Genomic DNA, 24,036 nt, shown 5'->3' with positions numbered 1-24,036 from the left:
TATGTCACTAATCTGTGGGGTAGTGACGGAGGGGGGGGGGGGGACCTTTTAGCTGCAGTGACTTGCCTCCATAAAGGAGCACATTAAGCTTCTGCTACTCCGTTTGTACGAGACATCATTTCAATTTGGCATATTACAGAGGTCATTATCTACGTTCACGCACCAGCATTAGTGTCCTCTCCTAATGAAGAGCACTGCTATTGTAATCCACACATAACACCGGGGCCTCGCCGAGTTGCAGAGGATGGATGCTTTATGACATGAGGGAATCAATTTGTACCACACTGCCGCGGCTATAGCAGCAGTGTGGTGCGGAGCGTGCGTCGGGTCAAACTGCAAGCAGATGGTGGTTGTGTAACAGCGGCTATTAAAAAGCCACAGAGGTTTTCTCGTGAAATGTAATGGGAGTATTGATAACCAGACGTGGGTATAGTGCATGGGATACGTTTCACTTAACGGTTAATGACGCTTTGGAAACAGGAGGGCGGCTTTCGGCTGAAAACATCTGGGAGCAAAAAATAGATTTGTGCTTTTTATTTCATTTTATTTCCTTGATTGTAGCCTTTGGAAATGTTCCAAAAATCTTTTGCTTTGACCTTGAGCTCATATTCATTAAGAATCAGTAATGTTTTCCTCATCTATTGATGAACGTAAAGGCCACACACACTGATATATCATCCGTTATACATACGTTTTTTCAAAAACTGTTGAAAAATCAAGGAAGTAAGTTCAAATGCCTTAATTGCAATCATGTGCCAGGACTGAAGAGTTAAAGTTTAAGTATTTTTGAGTGTCTTGCGTGTACTATTTGATGTTCACTGGGAACTATACCATCCTTCGAAAAATAATTTGAATCAAACGAGAGATACAATGTGTTAAATATTGAGCTTTTCAAGTTGCTACTTGGTGGATTTTCAACTTTGGACAGAGCCAGGCTAGCTGTTTCCCCCTGCTTCCAGTCTTTATGCTAAGCTAAGCTAACCGGATGCTTGCAGCAGCTTCATATTTACCATACATACATAAGTATCAATCTTCTCATCTAACTCTCGGCAAGAAAGCAGATGTGTATTGTACGTATTTCCAAACTGTCAAACTCTTCCTCTTCCTTTTTTTACAAGTTATATTCTGTTGTCGTGGTCCCTTGAGAGTCTCTCATTAAGTCTCATTCATCTATCAGGTATAAACAAATCCACTCATGATGTATGTTTTATGATACAATTTGCCTTTTTAAGTTTTCTTTACCATATCACAACACTTTGTCCAAAGTCATAATTCGATCAAGACACTTTTTTTTGGGGAAACTTCACTCAGTCACATCTGCAGGTATTTTCTGTGGCTGTCTCTCTGAATTATAGAATTATACATTCAAATCTATTCAAGTTTTCTCAGACATCCGGAGGTTCATTTGTCCTCGTATATCTGGAGAAGATTGTCTCACACAGAGCTGAGCTAAAGGTAATCCCCTGGTTGCAGAAGAAAGAATAATTAAAAGGTTAAGTGCCAAACATTTTCTCTTTTTTTTTCTGAGATCACCCGTGGAGCTTTAAACGGAGGCCAGTGGCTCACAGTTCTAATTTGCAGAAAATGTCAATTCTAAAATGTCAAGGAATAGGTCAGACACGATTGGGTCCAGAGTTTAGCCTGGAACCCGCGCCCTTCAGACCAAAGTGGAGCAGCCACTTCAGCTGAATCGGGGGTAATTCCCTCTCTATTATCTGTTCTATATCGCTGTGAAAACGTCTCTCTTCAAACAACTGACTTTCTTTAAGTTTCTCGGCAAAAACTACATTTTACACGATAGCGTTAAAATGTACCTTTCCTCAACACTCTTTATCCCTACCATACTGAGCTCAACCGCATCATACTGCAAGTCAACGTGACGTCCGTTAACGTTTAGCCGTTCAGCTCCGCGCTGTCGGCAGACGAGCCAGGTCGCTGTGATTACTCTGAGCAGCATTATGGGAATAAATTACAATATAATAAGTGTCTGATTAAGACAGTTGTTCCCAATTGTTTTTTAAGTTCCTCCACTTATTTTGGACTTACGACAGCATCCACCTGTTGTTTGTAATAGCATCATTGTTTATGGAGTGTTGCATTAAATGCAGTATCCTTCAGCATGATCCTGTGTCACAGTCTCTTTAGTTTGTTTCCTGTTTTATTTTGTAGTTTCCCTGCCTCTTGTGTCCCATGTTAACTTCACTTCCTTCCTTTGTTTTCCCACCTGTGTGATTGTCTGCCCCGCCTCTGATTGAATCCTCCTGTGTCTAATCACCTCCCCAGTGTATTTAAACCCTGTGTTCCCCTCTCTGTGTTGGTTCGTATGCTTTGCTCTGATCTGCGATGCTTCTCGGTATGTTCGCTGCTGGTTTCCCCTGAATTACCTGATACTGTTTTGTGTTTTACCTCTTTAGTTTTTCCTTGGATTTTTTAAAGTACACATTTACGGACTCCCCTCTTCTGCAAGTTTTGTTTTGATACTTTTCTCAGACTGTTCTCTATTAAAATCACAGTTAAATATCCTTCTGCTCCCTGTCTCTCTGCATTTGGGTTCGTCCACTGCTACCTTTCTGCCCTAACCTGACATCTTGTCAGTGGGAAACACAAATGCTTTGCACATGAATGTGTATACACGCCGTAGGTGTTCTTGTTTGGTTCTATGACTGACAGCATGTGACCGTAATTAAATGGACTATGCAGACTGTAGTGTTCTTCTCTCTTGTACCACTTTTCATTGGACCTCCAGCAGAGCCTTTAAGGCCAGATGAACAGTGAGCACTTTAATCCTAACATTTTGAGGATAAAACAATTAATTAAGATAAATAATCAATGGATTGATTGAAAGTCCACTGCATATGAAGATTTCATTGTAAGATTTCCATATTTAAGTCCATTGATACTTGATATAAATATGCAGTTATCCCCAGTCCCTTCCTCATATTTCATAAGAAGATCTGTGTAGTAATGTGCGGTAATAAAAATCACTTTCCCTTTTAGGATTTGTTATTAATTACCTAATTTTTCCACAACACATGTATGAATGATCTCAGACAGACTACACTACATGTTTCCCCCTGACAGCATCGTGTTTAAGTAATTTCACTTGAGTGAGTCAGCGTCTGCTAAAACACTTATCGATGATCTCAGCAAAACTAATCCTCAAGATTTGTGGAAAGGAGTGTCAGCAAAAAAAAAAAAAAGAGGGAGAGAAAGAAAAGAAGATGGCCCATGAAATATTCAGCCGGAGCGTACCATCGACACACGACGGGGCGGCTCTGGTGGTGCCGGCCACTTGCCCCGGAAAGCAGGAGCACTTCACAGTTTGTGACCGCTCCTCGATTTTGTTCTTGTTGCAGCAGCGATGCAACGCCACCACCTCGCAGGTGCCTGTTGGGACATGGTGAACTGCTGGAGAGACAACAGAGAGATGGAATAATCAGTGAGGCTTTGGTGCAATAGTTATTACCCACATCTACACACACACAGACACAGTCACACACTGCTGGCCTTGGATTGAGTCCCGTAAGAATATCTCTCTTGGGTCTCTATTGTCTGCTCTGCATTCGTCTAATCTGTCTCAATAATGAAGAAATTACCAGGGAGAGCTGACTCCCTATTTCCTTTTATATGGGGTATTTTATCACAGGAGGTTCCATTTTCCTCTCTTTATGTGCATTATTCTTTTCTAAGTGTCATTTTGTTAGAGCGGCTTACAGCTTTTTGGGGGTGAATTGCTCATTTATTCACCTTATTCTTAAATGGGGCACTTCCACAAAATTGCCATATTTTTGTGTTCTTACTTCCGTGTTAGAGCGGTGCTTCATTTACTTTGCTTACCTTGGCCAGGTTTATCATCAGATTGCCAAAGAAATATTGATCAGTTTATCCAAATGAGGCTCATTTGGATATTTACGGAGATGTTTTTGGAGTTGTGAGGGTGTCAGCGGTCGGTGTCCAAAATGCAAATGTTGACTGTGTTTTTGTAACTACTCTAACCGCAGAAGCGGTGGACATTATTAAAAGTTTTTATATAATAACCATAATGAATTAAATCAAGAGCTAACAACTTGGCGATAGCTTATAGACAGACGGCTAGATGAACTAGAATTTCTCTCTGTGCAGACCTTTCTTTCTTCTTTTTTCTACCCTTCTGGCAGTGAGAGTAATTCCAAAAACAATGTGCAGATGTACTGATATGGGAATGACTGCTGACTGCTGCATTATGGTAAGAAACACTGAATGTAAATATGTTTCTATAAACTCCACTTTAAGCTCCTGAAGACATCATCGGGGTTATTGTCTCAGACTTTAGAGAGCTCACCTCAAAGGCCAAAGACAACTGTTTCACAAGCAAAGCAGCGTAGTGGAGGTAACCAATCAGGAACATTTCCTGATCAGTGTTTTTGATTTTTTTTTTAACGGGTTCCTTTTTTAATAAATACTGTAATAACTCAAGTATGAGATGGTAATGATTGGAACTGATACCCTTCCAGATTTCCCACAACAGGCAGCAGCATTAAAAAAAATTCAGACATGTGAAGGGGAAAGTGCAGCGCTGCAGTATTTGGGGCCAATTTCCAGATCACACTCCATTGTCTGAATTATTTAGAGCCCGAGCTGCTCCATTCTCTTTTAATTGCATGTGACATTTTCTTGAGGTGTCCTTCTGCTAAGATGCTCACTGTTGCTGCAGTAAACAGTAAATCTGAAATGACTGCGTGAAACTGGTCTGAACTGCACTGCACTGTACCGTCAACTAAACCCACTTAAATACGTTTTCACTCCGGCGTGTTACGTTGGCGGACAGCGGCACTTTCCCGCTGCTGTAACAGGCAGCCACTGAGACTAACGGAGATGGAGTCAGCTGCTCTGCCGAGACCGAATTATATTAAACCTGACAAAGATGTTCTGCAACTGTAGCGCATCACTACTCCTCAGAGATTTACCTGTTATTTTTTTGTATTTTTGGAAAAAACTCAGAAAACAGTGGATTTAAATGAAGCGGGAGTCTAATATTCCTCGCACCATATGTTTTCCTCCTCCTGCCACGTGGGTTACCTCCCGTGTCTAATTGCATTTCTCGTAGCCGCTGCTAGAATACATTTAAGCAAACCGTTGGTAGAAAAGTGCAATTTAGAAAGTTCTGTTTTCATCAGGCGCCCAAAATTTGATAGCACGTCTAACCCTAACCCCTACTCATCCATCCTAACACATCAACAATAAAGCAGGTAGTAGCAGTCGCCCCCCCCAAAAAAGCAGCAAGGGGCTTACTCATGCTCTGGCCCGGACAAGAGGAGATATGAAAGACAAACACACAGCAAGCCGAGCTCTTTTAGATGTAAGAGAAGTGCTGCCAGTATCCCTCTCTAAAGGACATGCTTCACACTGAGCGGCTGTGGTTTTTCTGACTGGATTTGGAGTCTCTACTTGGATCCCCGCTCGGCTTCCCCCTGCCAGCAGATACAGAGAGAAGCATTTCACTGGGGAATCGGGTCTGTCCTGCAAACCAGCTTTAAAGCTGCCGCGCCAGCCGCTGTGACAGAGAGGATCCCTCGGGCTCTGGACACGTTTCTGCTGCTGCTGAACTTGTGTTTTGTGGGTTTGTGTCTTTCAAAGTTTTATAAGACAAGCGCGATGCCATGTAATTTAAATGACAGGATTCAAGGATGTCCTGGTGGCCTGGTGGTTATAGGAACCGTACCAGAATGGAGCCGCAGCAGCCCCAGCTTGATACTGTTGCATATTGTTCACTTCTCTCTCTCTACCCATGTGAACTGCCTGCATCTCCAAAGGGAAAGAAATGCATAGAATACATTTGCATTGGTTCGTGTTATTGTGTGACTTTGGGATCTGAAACCAACGTGAAGCTGGGAGCCTGCTAAGTTACTGTAAGCTATACAAACTGACTATGGATAAGTACATTCTTATGTATATGTATGTGTATGTATGTATGCGTGTATATGTAGCAACGTCATCGTGTACAAACCCTCAACAGAGCATGTGAGAAAAAGTGTTTGGGAAAAGAATAACATTTTGACGCTAAAACTTTGAATGTAGAAATTTGAATACATAAGTAAAATAAGATAAAGTGCTTACTTTGACAGGTCTAGTGATATGATGTAGTAAAAGCCAACCGACACAATCTCCCAGGGTCTAACTGGCCATGCATAGCCCAGTCTCAGACCAACAAGGACATGTTTATAGTGATTGCATGGTAATTAAACAAAGCAGAAATTACTTTAAGTGCAATATTTTTGCACAGAAAGTTCAATAGGAAACATTAACTTTTAATTAGCCTATCTCAGAAAAAATAGTCTAAACTTTTACTTTTGTGGGCTCATTTTAGACTCCATCCATAAACAATTATGTTGCCTTTAAATAGATAATTACCATAATAAGGTTTTGGCCATTTTCTTCCTGTTTTGGCTCTATTAAAATAGACAATTAGTAAGATTTGTTGACAGGGTGGACGTCAATATCAACGATTTCTTGACGGGTTGTTACGTTAAGTGACATGTCTCTCTCTCTCTCTGTCTCTCTCTCTCTGTCTCTCTCTCTCTCTCTCTCCAAAATGTTGTTTTTGAACAAAACCCTAATTTCAAGATGCCTGTATTAAAAGATGATGTAAAACACGAAGAACTGAATGTCTGAAATGAACCGAGGCATCACTTTCAACAAACGAAGGAGACATTTGGGATCTGCTGTCCTCTCCCTCATGAATGAACCCCTCTACCACATCTTCCTCTTCTACCTGTTCTTTAAAAATCCTTTTACATCTGTCCCTCGCTCTCATGTCGATATGTCGATATCGGTACTTTTTTGCAACATAATCAGGATGTCACAATCAGGATGTAGATGATGTCTGTTGTTGTTTTCGGTATATTATAGGTGATGTAGTCTGTTTATATATCTGACATTTGTATGGCACACAATGAAATTCTGAAAGGACGAATACATATTTATCTACAAGGTAGGAAATAACGCAGGTAAAAAAAATGAACCCATTTGAATGTAAAGCAACAGTCAACATTTTGGGAAAACCCTCCTATCCATTCCCTCTCTCTTTAGCTTAGCATAAAGGCTGGAGAGAGGGGGAAAGGCCTGACTTTTCTTTGAATTAGCATGTTTGTTTGTACCGTACTAAAACCAACATGGAAAAAAAAAGACCCATCACTCTGAGGTTGCCAGGCAGGAAACGGCCGAGTAATAGTCTGACCCCTTGTAAAACCATAGCAGATTGTTGAACCCCAACAGCAGCTTGGAATTGTAACATTAACTCCCAACACTTGATGCTGACTATCAGACGGTATTGTGTTTACCAGACTTTTGTTCCTTTCAGCGAATCCTTTGAAGCGAAGTTGCTTTCATGGGGACGTGATGGGCCATTTCTCTCTCATGACTCTGCTTGAGAAGCTTTTATACGTTGGTCTCCGGAGACGCTGGAGAAACTGCGAATGATGCACGCTTTGTATCATTCACGAAGCTGTTGTGAATGATAATGTAATCATTGCTTTGCTTTGCACACGATGCTGCGTGTGGCCACAAATACCAGCTCTCATATAGAGAAATAATCTTGATGAGTTTAATTCCCTCTGTGCAAACCTACATAATGAGGTGTAGAAGTGTCATGTTAATAGCGCATGAACAGATTTCCCCCTCAAACTATTTGTTGCTTTGTCTGTAGCAGTTTAGAAGAGTGACGGATGAGGATCCATCTTTGAGCCAAACTCAACGTAAAGTACTGAGCGTGTGGATTGATTGCTGTGTTTAACATGGGGAGTGTCTCTGGCTGTTAGTTAGGGCTCCCTCAAGGGTACGAACAGTGTTTTCCTTCCCTGGCAAGATGCTTCTTATTCATCACATACGTCATTTTTATTACAAAGTGCAGAGAGTCTAAGGTGCAGAGCAAGCAACAATCTTTGATGCGTATAACACAAGAAGACTTGCAGTACATCAGACATGGAGGTCACACGTCGGTGAAACATTTACAACCAGTAAGGGAAGCAGCTCTAGAGACGTCCCACTGAAACTACCGCTGCACCGCCCGAGTGTACTACAGTACACGTTCTAAAAGAAACGGAGTGTGAACCAGTCAATTTCATTCCACTCGGGTTCAAGCTCCCCTTAGCAACCCGCTTGCTTTGGTTCTTACTAAGTGGTTTCCCATTGTGGACACTGAAATCCAAGGCTGCGGTGTGTGTCTGCAGGGATCACGCTAGCACAATTTTGAAGGTCAGAATTTAAACTCTCGACACCCATTTGGGCAACCATAAAATCGGAAGGCGCTGTGTGTGCAGGGACATGCTGCGGTGTTAAAGCCAGGTGGAGATGTATCGCCTCCATTTTCCTGATGATGTGAAGCAGATTCAAGCAATAGCTCACGACGGGCTGTTGATACGTTGTGTTCCTTTTATACTTCATTTTTATGCCGTATTAGACAGTGGACAGCTGATGAGTTCCAATCCTTTTTTTATTTCCTGCTGCTGCCATGATACAGCGTACATATATGATGGAACGCAAGTAGAATCAGCACAATTATCCCAGGAAGTGAAATCAAACACTGCCGAACTTAAGCTTGAAGTACCCTTAATGTTGTTGATGAGTTGAATTTGGATGGTGGCACGTACAAGCTCAGGAAAGCGGGTAACTCAACGGATCCATTACAATAGATGCTAATGAAGATAAATCAGAAGTCACCACAACATCGGGAGCCAAGTGGGTCCGGCTGGGACTGAATCCTGTTGGACCTGATCCTCTGCTCTACCTGCCTTCTGGTCAATAGAGGACACGCACACCAATGACACTTTTTAAGTTTGTGTTGTAAACATCCACAGTAGCAGAGGATAAATCAGACCTTCTTTTCTCACATACCAGAGAGGCAAATAAACTGAATTAACACAACTGTCAGAGAGTAGACAGGCATGTTTGAATATGATCCCGTCTGTGCTCACAGATACCGGTTATTTAGGGAAGTGAAAGCTCATGTGTGCATTAGAACATCAACACTAGATTGTCCCTGCTTGTCAGAGGGTAGGCGTAGTTCTCTTCGTCTTGTGTTCTGTGAGAAGAAATACATTTTCTCTACTTTGGACAATGTTCTGGGTTCATTTCATCCCCCGAATGATAATAAGTTTACAGCATCAGAAATAACACCAAAATCAGGGCGCTTCCGCCGGCCATCGGAGAGAAACTGAATGCGTGCGGGATTATTCCAATCCACTTCCCGCTGAAATGATGAGTGCCTTGAGTGGGGGATCGCTGCCAATCAAAGCCACGCACATCAAAGCGCCGCGCTCCCGTCTAATTGGACGGCAAAGAGAAGAGGGGTATGCCTGATATATATATATATATATATATATATTTATTTTTTGATCACGCTCACATCCTGTCCGACACCAGCGCTGCCTGTACCAATTACCTGAGGCCGTGTGTTGTCAGTGGGACTCCCAGTGATGAAACATGTGGGTTGGCCTCTACTTGTAATGTTGCTGAGTTGTCATAATTGATCTCCCTGGGTTCACTACTGGCGACTCGACAACACTTTTAATGAGGCAGTGGGAGACGGGTTTGAATCACACCTTTTAAAATAGCCGTTTCAGTCCAATTACTCCCCCATTTACGACTGTGACATTTTATCTGGGATCCTGCATGGGTGAGAAATCCCTTTCCAAACGCCTCGCATGACAAGCGGTGGCCGCTTCCTCCTGCGTCCCTTCCTTGCATTGGTGCAGCAGGGCGCTCTCGTTTTAGATGGAGAGCTGAGGCCTCACACTATGAGCAAATCCAAGACGCCTCCGACAATCCATTTGGTTTCTACAGAGCCGAGTGAATAGACGGACGGAGACTCAACGAGCTTGTGGACGACAGAGGACAGATGTTCTTGTCTAGACGTGGAGGAGAACTTTGACCTGATTTGCTCATCTTTATTCAAAGACTGGAGCGATGGTTTCACTTTTTTGGACCATTTGTAGAATGATGTAATAGGATGAAAAACACTGCCGCCAGCCAATTTTTCAATTGTCTTTGGTGATCATCAGATTTCTGCTGCTTCCTTGTTTTCCTTGTTCTATGAACAGCAGGTCACCTGATGTGATCCCTGTCATTCAAAGCTTCCCTGCTCCCTATATCAAAGGTATCAGTATCAGTTTCCTAGTCATACAGAGTCTGAGTCAGCATGCTGAAACAGTTGTTTGTCTTCTCTGTCTTCGTGCTGCCATGAGGGATAGCTGAGGCTGGGCTTGGAGACTATATTTTAATGGTAGAGTAGGCCTGCATTCAAAACTACATGTGGGGTTTGACAGATGTAAGCATTTACAAAAACACAAAGCATTATTACAACACTATACTTTGCTACCATGACACAGTCCGTGCTGCCAAAGCGGTGCTGAATCCCATCGCCCGCTAATCATTATGTATGAGTCTTTTTTTTTAATATAATGGGGGAATATGTAATGTACAATGTATCTATGTTCTGGGGGCATGCATAATGCACACACTGCGGAAACGCGTTTCCCCTTTGGGGACATTAAGAATCTATTGAGTTGCATTATGGGTAATGTAAGATGCAAGATTTTGGAGCTTGACTCAGATAAGGGACAAAAGGTCAGAACATCTTAGGCTCTGATGCATCAATTGTTGACTATTTTCATAATTAGATTTCCTTAAAATTACTAAAGCAATTACCGCTCGCCACCTAGAGAATATGGATCTAATAAAAGTGATTTAACAGAAAAGCCTGGCATGATGAACGGACCAAAACCAGTAATTCATTGTCTCTCAAAACAATACAAATCTTTAAAAATAGGTCACAAATATATGCATTCATTTATTCTCAGTAATTTACTCAAACAGAGGATCGTAGTTTTTAGTGAATGTTATTCAACCAGGAGCAAAACGGTGCATTTGTTGGGGATTACTTTCAGTTGCAGATTGATACAGGTTTGGTGCTGTGTTAGTATTGTAGTATTTTCGGGCAGCAGGATGGTTTATGTGGGATCAATTCAAAATAACCCATTGTGTGTTCATAGTCATGAAGGCACATCCAGTGCAACAGTGTGTGGCTCAATGACGTGTTTTTAATAGTTTGTGAACAACAGTGGAGCTCTACGGCAGAAGGGGAAATAATATACATCACACTTTGGCCACACAGGAAACACTTGTTGGTCTTTTCATGGGGAGTGTATCACCATCTTTATCCTTTGCACTACCAAAATCAATGAAAGAGTATATCCCAATATGTATTAACCGCGCTGCTGTCAGAGCAGGAAGGAAGTCTGTCAGATGATATGCTAATTATGCTTCTCAACCAACCAAGTTATGACAACAGCCGTTCACGCGTTGCGTTTAAAAACTCGTGGAAAAATGCCAGCCAATGCTGCTTTCATCGTTTTATTGAAATAAGTTGCTTGGGAGGTTGCGGTAACTAAGATTTCCAGCAGCGTAAATCCCTGAGTGTAGCTTTACTGCTCCATTTGTCATCTTCAGTTTGGCTGACCTCTCAACCGGATGATGTCACCTCCTTGGACGGAAATCCTAAAGCAAGTAAAATAGTCAGTGGGACAGATCGAATAACTTTACGGAAGAAAGAAGAGATGCCAGCTGGTTGTTCCTTGTCACATGACATTCTGTGCGTGCTGCAGCTTTCCAAAAGTGAAACTACTTTTATCTCCGGGCGCTTGTGAATGCTTGCATGCCGCCTTCTGCGCGTTGGCATCAATGGAGGAACGCAAAAAACAACACTCGGCACGTGAACGACCTCTAAGTGGTGTCATGCTGACATTTAAGTTCTAATGAAGTTGGGGTTCGCACAAATTACATAAAGACAGAAGCAGGTAGTGAGGGTTTCAACCTATTTGTCAGCCTCATTGGAACGTGCATTTGTTTCCATTAGAAACAAGTGTTAAAGTTTATATACAGCGATCAACTCCATTGGTATACTTGAGAGGTTAGAGTTCAACCAGCTGTAGATTCAGTTTGAACGTGCTCACCTCTAGCTCCTTCTGTCGGTACGGTCATCTCCCAGACACCGATCACGAGCACCATTACAAGTAGAGCCCCTTTACTTCCGATCTGCGTGTATCGCTCACTCATCCTGGGAAAAAGAAAAGAGAAACCATGAGAAGGTACTTTATTACAGCATTCCTGCCTTTAGAACCGCATTATATGTACAAGTACTATATTTAACTACAAGAGGGTGCTGCTCCACTAGGAGCAAAGGCTTTTATCCTTCCTCTTGCTTCTCAAAACAAAGTACAGCTGTAAATGTGCCCTAGATCACCCTCTCCAAGTCCTCCCTTTCTTCCCCTGCACCTCCTCCCCTCTCGACCTGCAACACGAGGCTCTTACAGCCGGAACACGAACAGAAGGTGAAGACCCTCCGCTGCCCCAACAGGCTTCAAATAAGCCTCTCAGCGGAGTGGTAGAGAGCGAGCAGCTAATCCAGCCCTCCACAGTGCCCTTTTCCTCTGCACTCCCTCTCCCTAATGAAGTGGCGGAGCCGAGGCCGCACTCGCCATCTGGCTTGCGGCGCGTTATCATTGACAGACAACGATCAGATTTCAAACGAAGGATGCAGGAGCGGTGTGGTAATTACTGGAAGAGGCTCGGTGTCGTATGGCGCGAGCGGACAAAGTTACAAGCTGCGTTTACGCCTTATTTACCGCCTCTTATCTGCCTGCCTCATTGACGTATAGATCGGCTAAACCTCGTTGGGGCTCTCGGATTATTTGTGTAATTAAGTTTATTTTGGCAAGCCGAGCGTGACCTTTTGCCCAGAATTTCCCAGAGGCACACAGGAGTTAGGATCATTAGTGATGTGTCAACACAGCGCAGACAGGACTCACATGTCTAAGATTAGAAATATTACAAAAACACAAAGGAAACTATTTCTCATACTGAATTCATGCACATATAAAAACACCTTGCAAACAATGTGTACTGTTGCCTTGTAGCTTTTGAGGCATTATCTCCTAGTTAATGATCGGTTATTTTTATCCTGAATTGTGAAGCACTTCTTAAAGTTTCAACATGAGCGCTGCGAATAAATCACTGATAATCCATGTGACGTTTAATAATAATTATTATTGACCACGATGATGGCTGACATGTGATGAAATAGTGGTATGGACGCTATACAAGTAGCCACAGCCGTGCGTAATGACAGCTGCTGTTGGAGTGCCGGAGCGAGCACAAGTATCCATGTGGCAAACTGATGTTTAAGGGCTTTTCTACTTCTATTTCTGGCAAACTGTGGGAGTGGAAATGAGGCTTGTGCATGTGCGTCCAGCTCCACATGTGATTGAGATTTACAGAAGAGAATCAGGTGTTTGTGCGGGCTTGTATGCATATATATCTGTCTCTGTGCGTACACACAGTTTTAGTCATGAAAACTTGGCCAAAGGTGAAGAAAGACGTGTTTTTTGCCAGACTGGTTTGTGTCTCTGAATCATTCATTTCACTTGGGGAATTGTTTAAATGTCTCTCTAATGTCTACTGACTTTAAAGAAAAAGTCGACATTTAGGGGAATCCTGGACCAAGCCTGGCCAAGTTAGAGCCTGCAACATTCCGTTAGCGATGCACCGATCTGACTTTTTTGAGTCAGGATATCGATACCTGGGCTTTGGGTACGATCGACTATTCTTAATTATACACTTAATGCCTCACTGTGTGGAAGGGACTGGGATCATTACTTTATGTGAAAGACAACATCAGGCTTGACTTAAACATTGCTTTACTAACAGTGTAAAACAAAATTTTACTTTTGAAATGAAAAAATGAAACAGGAATTCAAATTCCAGTATATAATGTATATATACTGTATACACATAGAGTTCAATTGAATAGATGGGCTCCATTGTCACCAGCTCCAGCTGTTTGAATCAGTGCATCCCTCCCGTCAATCCGCAACTCGTAGTTTTACGGTTAGAGAGCAGAAACACTGGGATTGGAATAATGCGTAGTGCTGCACGAAGTACAATTCTGAGTTACTTTACTTTCCTGGGGTATTTAAGTTTTATGCAATTTTACGCTTCTCCGCTGCATTTCAAAGAAAATTGTACCTTTAATGATATCGTAGTTTATTTTACACAACATGATGCGTTGTTGATATATCGGCCCCATAATATGAAAAGAGTTCAAATCAGCTCCAACACAAAATGCTGCTCATACAGTTGTGCGTTGTAACACATTATAACACACACGTATACTTTTAGTATATGTCCAGAATGCTCGCTGGGCATGCTGAAGTCATTTAGCCACTTATCCACCGCAGGAAGGAAAACACACCAAAGAGCTCCACTGATCTTTTACGCTTTCATGGTGGAATTTTCCATCACCAACATGATGTAAATCTCCACAGAGGCCATGATTGCCAGTTTCAGGACACTTAGCAGGGGAATTCAAAGGCTGCTGGAGAGACACGTGGAAGGAGAGTCACTCAAATGTTGACAGCGATAGCCCTCATAATGGTGAGGTTCATGTATCTGCTCAATTGGACCTCAAATTGTACAGTTAAGTGCTCGTATTACAGCAGCGGGTGCTAATGTTCACCTCCATGGCGACAGATTTATAGCCGCTGGTTAGCCGTAGAATTGGAGGCCGGGTTGAAACGGTGGCCAGTCGATGTTTGCTGTGCAGTTCAGTGTGTGTGTGTGTGTGTGTTTGAAAAAGGGCCATTGGTGACAGAGTGCAGGGCAGAGCACTACAGCGTCATTTGTCGGGTGCCGTCTAAGGGTGCAATTCTGTAAATGACATCTCATTGTCCCTGAATGTGCGGTGTTGTCATTGGTGTGGCGGCGCGCTCGGCAGAGCGAGTCGCTGAGGATATGTTACAGTTTGAGGCCATTTTACATCTCGACCTTGAATCGGAGAGCTTAAGCATCTTTGGAGAAACACTGCAATTTATTTTTCTTATAAGTAAACGTCTGTTTTTCGCTGCTCGCAACGCGACGTGATCCAGCCGGTACACAGTTCACAGAGGTCTTGGTAGCTCTTTTCTGCTGCACAGGAGGTGAATCATTTTACACTTACTCTCTTTGATTTATATTCTAAAAAATAAGTCATGTGACAGTTTTCTGATCTGCCATTTCTATTCTTGTGGTTTGGTTGGAGAGCCGTACAGTAAATCATAATTGTAATGAAAACCAACGTGGACCACCTACAGAAACTATAAAGCTTCACTAATTCATGTTTTATATAATCAGTGGATCAGATGACTATTGAGCCGCATTAGAGGCATTTCTCACAGGAGTTGTCGAGGCCCGGACCAAAGATCACAGGGAAGTGAATATTGGAATTCCATTCGCCTGGTGGCCAGAAACATGACACCGAATGAATGCCAATGTTGCTCTGTGCCTGCTGGATGTGTAATTAGGTCATTCTTTTCTAACATGATCTGCATAACGACTTTATACAGTGATATTATGTCAGACTAGTAAAAAAAAAAAAACAAATCTTTTTTTTTTATCAATTAATACCACTTAGATTAATGCGGAAATTACTTTGATCCCACAAATGCATCATCTAGATGCTTGGATACACAGCCCCAACACAGAACTCTAGACCAAATACCTCAATATTGAAATTGCAACGATATTATCGGGTTGACCTTTGGTGCTTTTACAAAATATTTACACACTGAGATTTTTGACAAATACCAGTAGTGTGGATATAATGACAAAGTGTGTAAAGCTGTGAGCTCAGACAATGGTATCCCTTTACTTTAATGTAGCCTTTAAAACCAGGAGAGAGAGAACACTTTACTGTATTACAATATCCAAAAATCAGAGACGCTACCTCGTCTCATATCACAATATCGACATAATACATGTTAATTCCATTTTGGCCAGAACAATAAAGACAAATTTTTTATGATAATGATTACTTTGGTGAAGTATTTATTACAGGTTTCATTTGTTGGTGATACGCGTTTGAAGAGTTTTTTATTGCCACTTGGTTTTAACAAGGATTCAGATGGGTGTGTTTTTTTTTTTTTTGAAGAAAGCAAACTCTGACTCAGAAGCTGTCTGCAGCAGTCGGAAGTTTTAATTGTTCATTTTAGTCTGACAGTACTTCATGTATAATGTATACCCTTTGTGACAGAAGAGGCCCTGAAGTGAGACGCATAATGTATGCAGATGATTGCCACAAGCTTGAAACATGAGCTGCACATTGAAGTTAGGAGGATAGCAGAGGAAAAAACAAATACTAATAAACTGAAGCCTAAATGAAATGTGTAATTATCTTCTGATTGTCGCAGCGCGTTGCGTCTCCTCCTCTTGGCAGTAGAGACGGAGCCTCTTTTCCTATCTGCAGTATATTGCACTTGAGGACAAGTGAGGAGTAATATTCTTTTTCGCCGGTGCCACCTCGGTAGTTCCCCTGGATTTGCGTGCTGAAATTCATCCAGAGATTGGACTTTTATCCCTTTGTTATGAGTCGGCTCTGTTGTGCGGGCGGGTAAGCCTGGCGGTGTAGATCTTCGGATTTCCTTTCAAGAGTACAAAGTGAATTTGTTTAAAACTGAATGAAAGCAAGAAATCCCCATCTCTGACAGAAAACTGTTGATCGTCGTTTCGTCCTCCCACTCCCACTCCTCTCCGTGCAACAAATTGAATGGCAGCAGACCAACGAGGCTGCTTTAAGAAGACTCCACTCGATGATTGACCTCAGTGAGCCGACACACGCTGACTGAGGAGCTTGCGTTACTAAAAGACTCGTACACTCACAGAGATGAAAACACCTGACTGTCACAGGCACTGCACATTCCCACCTCAACCAAAGCAAAAGAAACAGCTGCATTTGTATACTGCAGTGATCTCTGATGAACTGTAGCAGTAATGTCACTGCACTGCAACCACCCCCATTACAGCCGTTAAAAAATGAATTATGAAAAGAGCACATCAGATTTCCTTACTTATCAGTTTCTTATAAGGCAATTAAATGAATTTTCTCTAAATGTTTCAACTATTACAGTACAGTTACAGTATAATAACAAGTTAACACTATTAGTTAGACAGTTTTTTTCAACTGCTGAAAAAGAAATGAATGGAAATGTTTTGACAGGGCAAAGTGCAGCGCTGCCCGGGAGTCTACTTTCACTTTATTGCTGTCGATGGAGAAATAATAACATATTGTTTACTGTTGCCTTGAGACACTGTGAACAACCCCCGAATCTTGAGACTTTGCCCAATATATTTTTTCCTCTTGCACCGACAGTGAGACTGAACAATACATCAAAAAAGTTTCGGGTTTTGTTCCCGTCTGTTTTGTTCCTTTCTTCTTCTGCTGGCAGCCATATTGGGGTTCTCTCCTCCTCAACAGCTTATTGGCATGCTTCCTAATGTATTGAAATTGTCCCAGTTACACACTTAAATGTGAAGAATTCATGTATATCAGGGCCAGTGTGTAAGATTTAAGGGGATATATTGGCATATTATTTTTTATACCATCAACCTGCCAGGGCCTGCAGATGGAAATGATCCTGCATGGCTAAATCTGCCCCATTTACATGATATTACATGTTAATTAATTTCCCTTGTCCCTTCTTGAATACAATAAACATAAATGTCATATAATATTCATAACTATGTTTTCATAAGTGTAAAATCTCCTGAAACTTAGAATCGTTGTTTTCATTAGTTCAGAATGAGCCCGTCATATCTACAACAGGGAGCAGGTCTTCTTCACGGAGTCCGCCATGTTGCACCGCCATGTTTCTACGGCAGCCCTGAATGGACAAACCACACACTGGCTCTAGAGGAGCCAATTTCAAATTAGAAAACTTCACAAATCTCAAGTGAAGCGTGTATTTTTCCCCTGAGTTATAGAGTAGTAAGTATAGCGCCTCTATTCCAATTCTGTATTTCCCTCTGGGAATAAAGCTTCAACATCACATTTAAGAAATAGGATTTTTTTGTGCAATTGATGGCAATGTTTGGAGTAATTAGTGTGAACATCAGGGTACTTGTCTTACCGCTAAACCAGGGTCTCGGTCCGGTAGCTCACAGTTAGCTCAGGATGTCACATTACTTTACTTTTCATCAAACTATAACTCGGGTTGTTTAGGTGTAGAGACACAGATGGAGACTTTAATTTAATACAGTGACCTACATGCTGAAATCAAGTTACTTACATTGCTGAGCAGTCAATGTACAGCACAGACACACTAGAAGCCAACACTCTGTTTCAGTTGTCAGATAGAATTAACTAATGATCATTTCTGCACTGATTTTCACTGACAGAGTCTTGGCTGGTGGCAGATTCTGATGCCTCTACAAAATTCTGTTTGTATGCGCAGGCAGGTGAGCGCTCAACAAATATTTAGACTGACTACAGTATTGTGTTTGACAAGAGCTGAAGCCAGAACACTGGACCCAACAGACGTAAAAAGATATTTCTTTACCTTCCCTTCTATTGCGGAGGTTTCTCTTTGTAACTGAAACACGTTCAGCGTATACCAAACCTCTGTAGTTTGTACACATCAATAGGGAAAGATAAGCATCGTAAGTATCTTCTACTGTCATGCTTTAGAACCGTGTGAAGAGGAAGGTTGAATACAAAGGTGTGTTTGATTTGGTGAATGCTGAACCGAGTGAAATCGAGTGCGGCATTAACTCCCGATTCTGACCTCTTTTCTCACTTGTCCCATTTGTGTCACTTATTTTCTTACTTTGATGGGCTCACACAAGCCGGCGATACTTTTCATTAGCGAATAAAAGACTCCGTCGCCCTTGGCCTATTAATAGTAAATGTTTGCAAAGGAGGAAAGAAAAACGGGGAATTCATCCTTCACCTACTTCCCGCACGATGAGGCTGAGTCTTTAAGGCGGCTGGAAACTGAAATGTCAATCATTTCTGCAGCATGCAAACCATCCGGACATAAAAGTCCAGGCATTCATGCACTTTGTGGTGTAAAAGAAAGAATACTAAGTAAGGCCTGGAATTTATGCTCTAACCACAACCTCATCTTGAGGACTTTATTAGCCAGAAACACTGCAGGAACATCAGCGAGCTAAATGTCATCTGCTCGGTGTGTGGTGGGTGGAGGTGATGAAGTTCAGCGACCGCTGCAGAGCTCGGTGCATTGTTCCGAATTGTTTCCATAAGAGTAATCCTGTTGTTTAAACACAAAAAGGGACAAATCGGAAGTTAAAGGTCCCCTCCAGACATGTTTGATGCAGTGCAGAGTGAACACACACATAGGAAGAGTGACTTCATACTGTGCTCAGGTAGACGTTGCTCCTCTATATCTTTTAAATAGCTAATAGTTGTTTGCTGTTTTGTCAATGCTCTGAATATCGTACAAAGAACATTTTAAGGCTTCTAACACTAATATTTTTCCACAAATATCTTGCCTGTAAAGCAGCTTTGGTAGCCAACCACAATGTGTTTTACTTAGTAATCATTTTTAAAGTGTAAGATTCAATTTTCGGGTTCCCCACAATTGTAGGAAGACGCTCCCTTGAAAGTCACGAGGCGTGTGTGTAATCCACAGTATCACAGATATGGCAGGGCGGGCGGAGGGAGTGTTGCTAAACCGTAGAAAAAAGCTGGACTTTTCCTCTCCGTCTCTGCAGCTGGATTCGATACAGGGATTACCCCCTCTTTCCCCTTCCCCCTCCGCCTCTATCTCGCTCTTCACTTGGACCGTGACAGAGGCTGTCACCTCGGACGGCTGCGGGGAGCCGATTGCTCCGTCGCAGAGCAAACATCGTTCATTCGCCAAAACACAGCCGTTCCCTTCTGACAGCCGAGGGAGGGAAGCTCTCAACCCCCGTCACGCCGAAAACAAGGGAGTTTGCCCGCTCTTTGTCACGCGCCCCGCGCAGCAAATCCTGCTCAATTCACTTCATAAACAGGACAAGACAGCTGTCAGGGCCGTGTTGATGTACGAACTTAGGACTATAAAAGGAGCACCGCCTTAGCACCTTGTCCCGACGACTCGCTAATCAAATCATTATACAGCAGCCTGCAGCGGCACCGTGATTCTCCACCGTTGCGATTCCCAATCCAAATTCCGCCATCATGAGAGACTCCTCGGGCCTTCATGCTCGCTTCTGATTTGCTGCTCACATCTGATTTATTTTTGGATGACTGTTTCTATCAATTCTAGGATGTAATCCATGTCACAAACCAAGGAGCTTGCAGCTCCGTGAAATATCTACATGAAATAAATGTCTTCGTTTCACTCACTGGTCTCTAACAGATCTCAGTGAGTCTTTTCAAATCCCCCCCTCCAATCAAGCTTTACATGTTTTCGGTTGCTTTTGTCCTCCATACCAATGTTTTCTCAGAAAGGTTGACTTTGTGAGATCTACTTTGAATTTCATCGAGCAAATATCATCTGATTTCATCTGGTTCTGATCAAAACTGATAAATCAAAAAGTGACGCCTCACAGCTTCTTCTTTTTTTACCGCTCAGCTGTGGGGGCGATCAGAGCGCCAGCGAGGAAGGGCCTTGATTTGAAACTTGACCGAAGAAGAAGCCGAGGCAGAGCAAATATCGGCGCTGTTACCCGACACTGACGCTGAGTGCCCTTTCAGAGAGTTAACCACCAAAGCGACCTTCCGTAACGACACGTCGAGATGCTATCTGAGAGGCCGCGCTCACCGAAACCGCAACAGCCAAATGGTCTCAACCTTAGTTTTCCTTTGATCAAAGTGTCAATGCATCACCGTCTCATGATCCAGTGTGCTATTTCAGTCCAGCCCCCACCTTCCAATATTGCCTGGCACCGTCAGCACGCAGCAGCATTCAGTGTACCTCTCTGAAACCTTTTTATAGTCGAGGTCTCATAACTCAACAGCCTACTGTTTGCCTCCCTGTAATTGCTCTCTTAGCTGAGGCTTTATGAATTATCAATGAGGCCAGTCTAAACATTTTAGTAAAAATAAGCACGTTTGTGTCTCGTTATAAAGCAGAAAAACTGGAGAAATGTACTTTTTACTGCACTACATTTTGACAGTTATAGTTACGAATTACATTTCAGATAAAAAAACGTTCATACCAAATTATTCAATATAAAAAAGTCCAAATAAGCTCCATCATAACCAAGTACAACAGTAAAATGCTGCTCAACATGCATCAGTGTGATCAGCTCAATAATATGATAAATAATAGTGCAGCACTCAGAGGACAGTTTTCAGTTTTTTGATACTTTGAGTTTTGTTAATAATATTCAGTACTTAAGTACTTAGTTCAGTAATAGAGTAGTTTGAAATTTTGGAAAATGTACTTATTTACTTTCTTATCCAATGTATTGGGTGAAAAACTCATCCACATCCATACGCTACATAGCTACAGCCAGTTAGCTTAGCATATCACAACAGGGAGAAACAGCTAGCCTGGCTCTGTCGCCTACTGTCATCACAATGTGAGCTTCTTACACTCTGGGTTTTGGGATATTACTTGTACTTTCTTTCTACAATGTGGCATTGATACTTCTACTCGCGTCAATGATCTGAATACAAAAGATAATTTAATAATAAACAATACAACTGATGAATGAATAAACATCAGCTGTGAGTAGTATTGTCCCATGATGGTCTGAATGTGAAATACTTTTCCACCTGAAACATGGAAGGGGAAATACCGCACCCTCGTCACCTCACCCAACGAAATAGAAACAAACGGTCCATAAGAGTATCAGGACAAAAACCAACTGTCATACTTTTAGTACTAGTATTTGGTGATAAGAATTTTACACCAAAGTCAAACTTTTTACAACTTTTCTTATACTGGAGTATTTGTACATTGTGGTTTTGATACGTTCATTAAAGTAAAGGATCTGACTAAGTGTCAGTGTAATGGACTCTTATACTATACATACCCTAATGATATACTAACTTCGTTAAAAAAAAATTCAAATCATTATGTCCCATGATGATCTTAATGAGTTTCAGAGGCTTGATTTCCACCTCAAACTCGTCGTCTTCCCCGTCAAATTATGCATAACAAAAAGTTCAGTTGTTGGCCATAAGCTTCAGTACTAACGTAAAAGTCAAAACAAGTCCAATTTCATAATGCCAAACAGTTTCATGGAGGACATGAAGTCAAACTGTCAGAACGGCATCAAGGTCCAAAGTAGGTCGAATCACCAAGTGGCGTTTTTGTTAGCGAAACTAATATATATTAGAGTCACATTGTGGTGTCAGTGCGTCCTCATGGAGTCTGTCCTGTAACTGGAAAGACGCGGGTCTGATCCCCGCGACAGCCCGGTGTCCTTGTGCGAGAATCCCTCTGTCGCTGTGCATCGCTGTAGATGAGTGCGTCAGCTCAATGACTGCGGGACAACATGGAGGAGAATAAATAAATGATGTATGAAAAATTATATTTATACCTGACAGCCAGTCAGGTGTGTGGGAGTCAGCAGGAAGTCCGATGTGATTTCAGCCTTGTGGGTCCCTGTTTCTAATGTGTTGTTTGATTCAAATCAATTGGCTGCAGTGCTTTTCGTCTTTTCCCGTTTCACTCAACACCTCAAAGAAACAATGATTATTAAAACATTTGTGGCAGTAACTGGAGTTGTTCCTCAAGATAAAAAGGGGGGATGATGGGACATGGCAACCTGAGTTAGAGCCTTTATTGTTTTGCTCAGCTCGGCTGTCAATTATGTGAAAAGCCAGAGCTCATTCAAAGGCTTTCTGATTTTTACATGTATCAGAATATGAAATGCCATTCTTCTGTTGTCCCAGTTTGATAACGGAAGAGGAATTACATTCTGTATCACAGAGCAGATAGGACCGTGGTTTTCACATTAAACACAGCATAGTACACAGCACAGTGCGTTTAGTTGCTTTATATAAGGTTTTATCTGCTACTTAAATATTTATTATTTTCTTTTACATTATGGTTTAACCCCCCCCCCACCCCCATTTAGCATTCATGAGCACTATGTAAGCGGTTTACAGCTGACTTTAATGTAGTTGTAAGCACATACACATTGCTACATGTTTATAGCATTTTTCAATAATTAGAACATCTCCTTCGAATACATATTTTATATTGTCGCAGCTGTGTTTTCCGATATTGTCATTCATTATTTGTTTTCACGACATCGTGTACTTCTCCCACAGGAGGAGTTTGTCGTTGACAAATCAGCTTACAGCTACATCATAATGCATGTGTTACCCTTTATTTATTTATTTAACACATTAAGCAATTAAGTGATATTTACACGGATTGACCCACAAACACAATATTATGTGTAAACCTTTCATAAGATAGTATTTAACAACAATAACCTCAACCCCTTTTGTATGCATTAGTTTACAGTACCAGTGACAAACGTGAGGCCAAATAGAAAAACACAACGTTCCCTGCCTTTACCTGCTATCTGCATACTGTAAGAAATGAATAATAAAATACATACCTCAGGTCTATAAACCTTTTGGAAACAAATCTTGAGGGTTCAATTGAATAAAATAAGGGAATACATAATAATAGGGTGAAATACATTGTATTGGAACAACACTCTGAGCTCTATTGTTTTAAATTCACTTCTACCATATGTCACCTATTTTCTAAATGAGCCTCGGCCACTGAAACCCATCAGACAAAGAAATGAGAGATGTACCAATCGATCGGCTGCCGATCAAAACCGGATTTTTTTTCAGCTGAACAGACATGACAGTCAGTCTCATATTACCCAATTTTTGGCGGTCGCATTTACACACACGCTTCACATCGGCACACGGTAACGTCACAACCACACACACACACACACACGTGTCTAATGTAGAAAATAGATTTTGAGGGCCTTTAATGTTCGCTCGACTCTAAAACAATATCCTCGACTTTGCTGATTATGTCTGTGGCAAGAGTTCTGCCCCAGCCCGAAGAGAAAATGTACTTTTGCCAGAACAAATGACGAGATTAGTCGCGTTTAGGGGCCACTCCACAATGTGCCCGAAGTCATTTCCGTATGCGTAAACAGCCCAAACACAATCAAAGTGCAGCTAAATCCTGACGGCAGCGGACTGATCACTGCTACTGTACCGTAAACTGCTATTCATTACGAATTCACAGCGGGGTGGAA

The 24,036-nt window shown here is 41.9% G+C and overlaps 1 protein-coding gene across 3 annotated transcripts in view; it reads right to left on the bottom strand.

Annotated features, from left to right (window-relative positions):
- The window catches only part of LOC116393412 (chemokine-like protein TAFA-2), a 52,496-nt gene that overhangs the window by 7,468 nt on the left and 20,992 nt on the right, over window positions 1-24,036 (bottom strand). For all 3 annotated transcript variants that reach the window (XM_031865733.1, XM_031865731.1, XM_031865732.1), the window contains 2 exons: window positions 11,988-12,091; window positions 3,253-3,408 (listed from right to left, as the gene is read on the bottom strand). In XM_031865733.1, coding sequence (XP_031721593.1) covers window positions 3,253-3,408; window positions 11,988-12,090 — 259 coding nt within the window. In that variant the 5' untranslated portion in view covers window position 12,091. The remainder of the gene's footprint in view (window positions 1-3,252; window positions 3,409-11,987; window positions 12,092-24,036) is intronic.

This window comes from Anarrhichthys ocellatus, unplaced genomic scaffold (assembly GCF_004355925.1).
Source record: "Anarrhichthys ocellatus isolate YVR2014 unplaced genomic scaffold, GSC_Weel_1.0 scaffold33, whole genome shotgun sequence".
In the NCBI taxonomy this organism is placed as follows: Eukaryota; Metazoa; Chordata; class Actinopteri; order Perciformes; family Anarhichadidae; genus Anarrhichthys; species Anarrhichthys ocellatus.
This window is presented reverse-complemented; position numbering and strand designations above follow the sequence as displayed.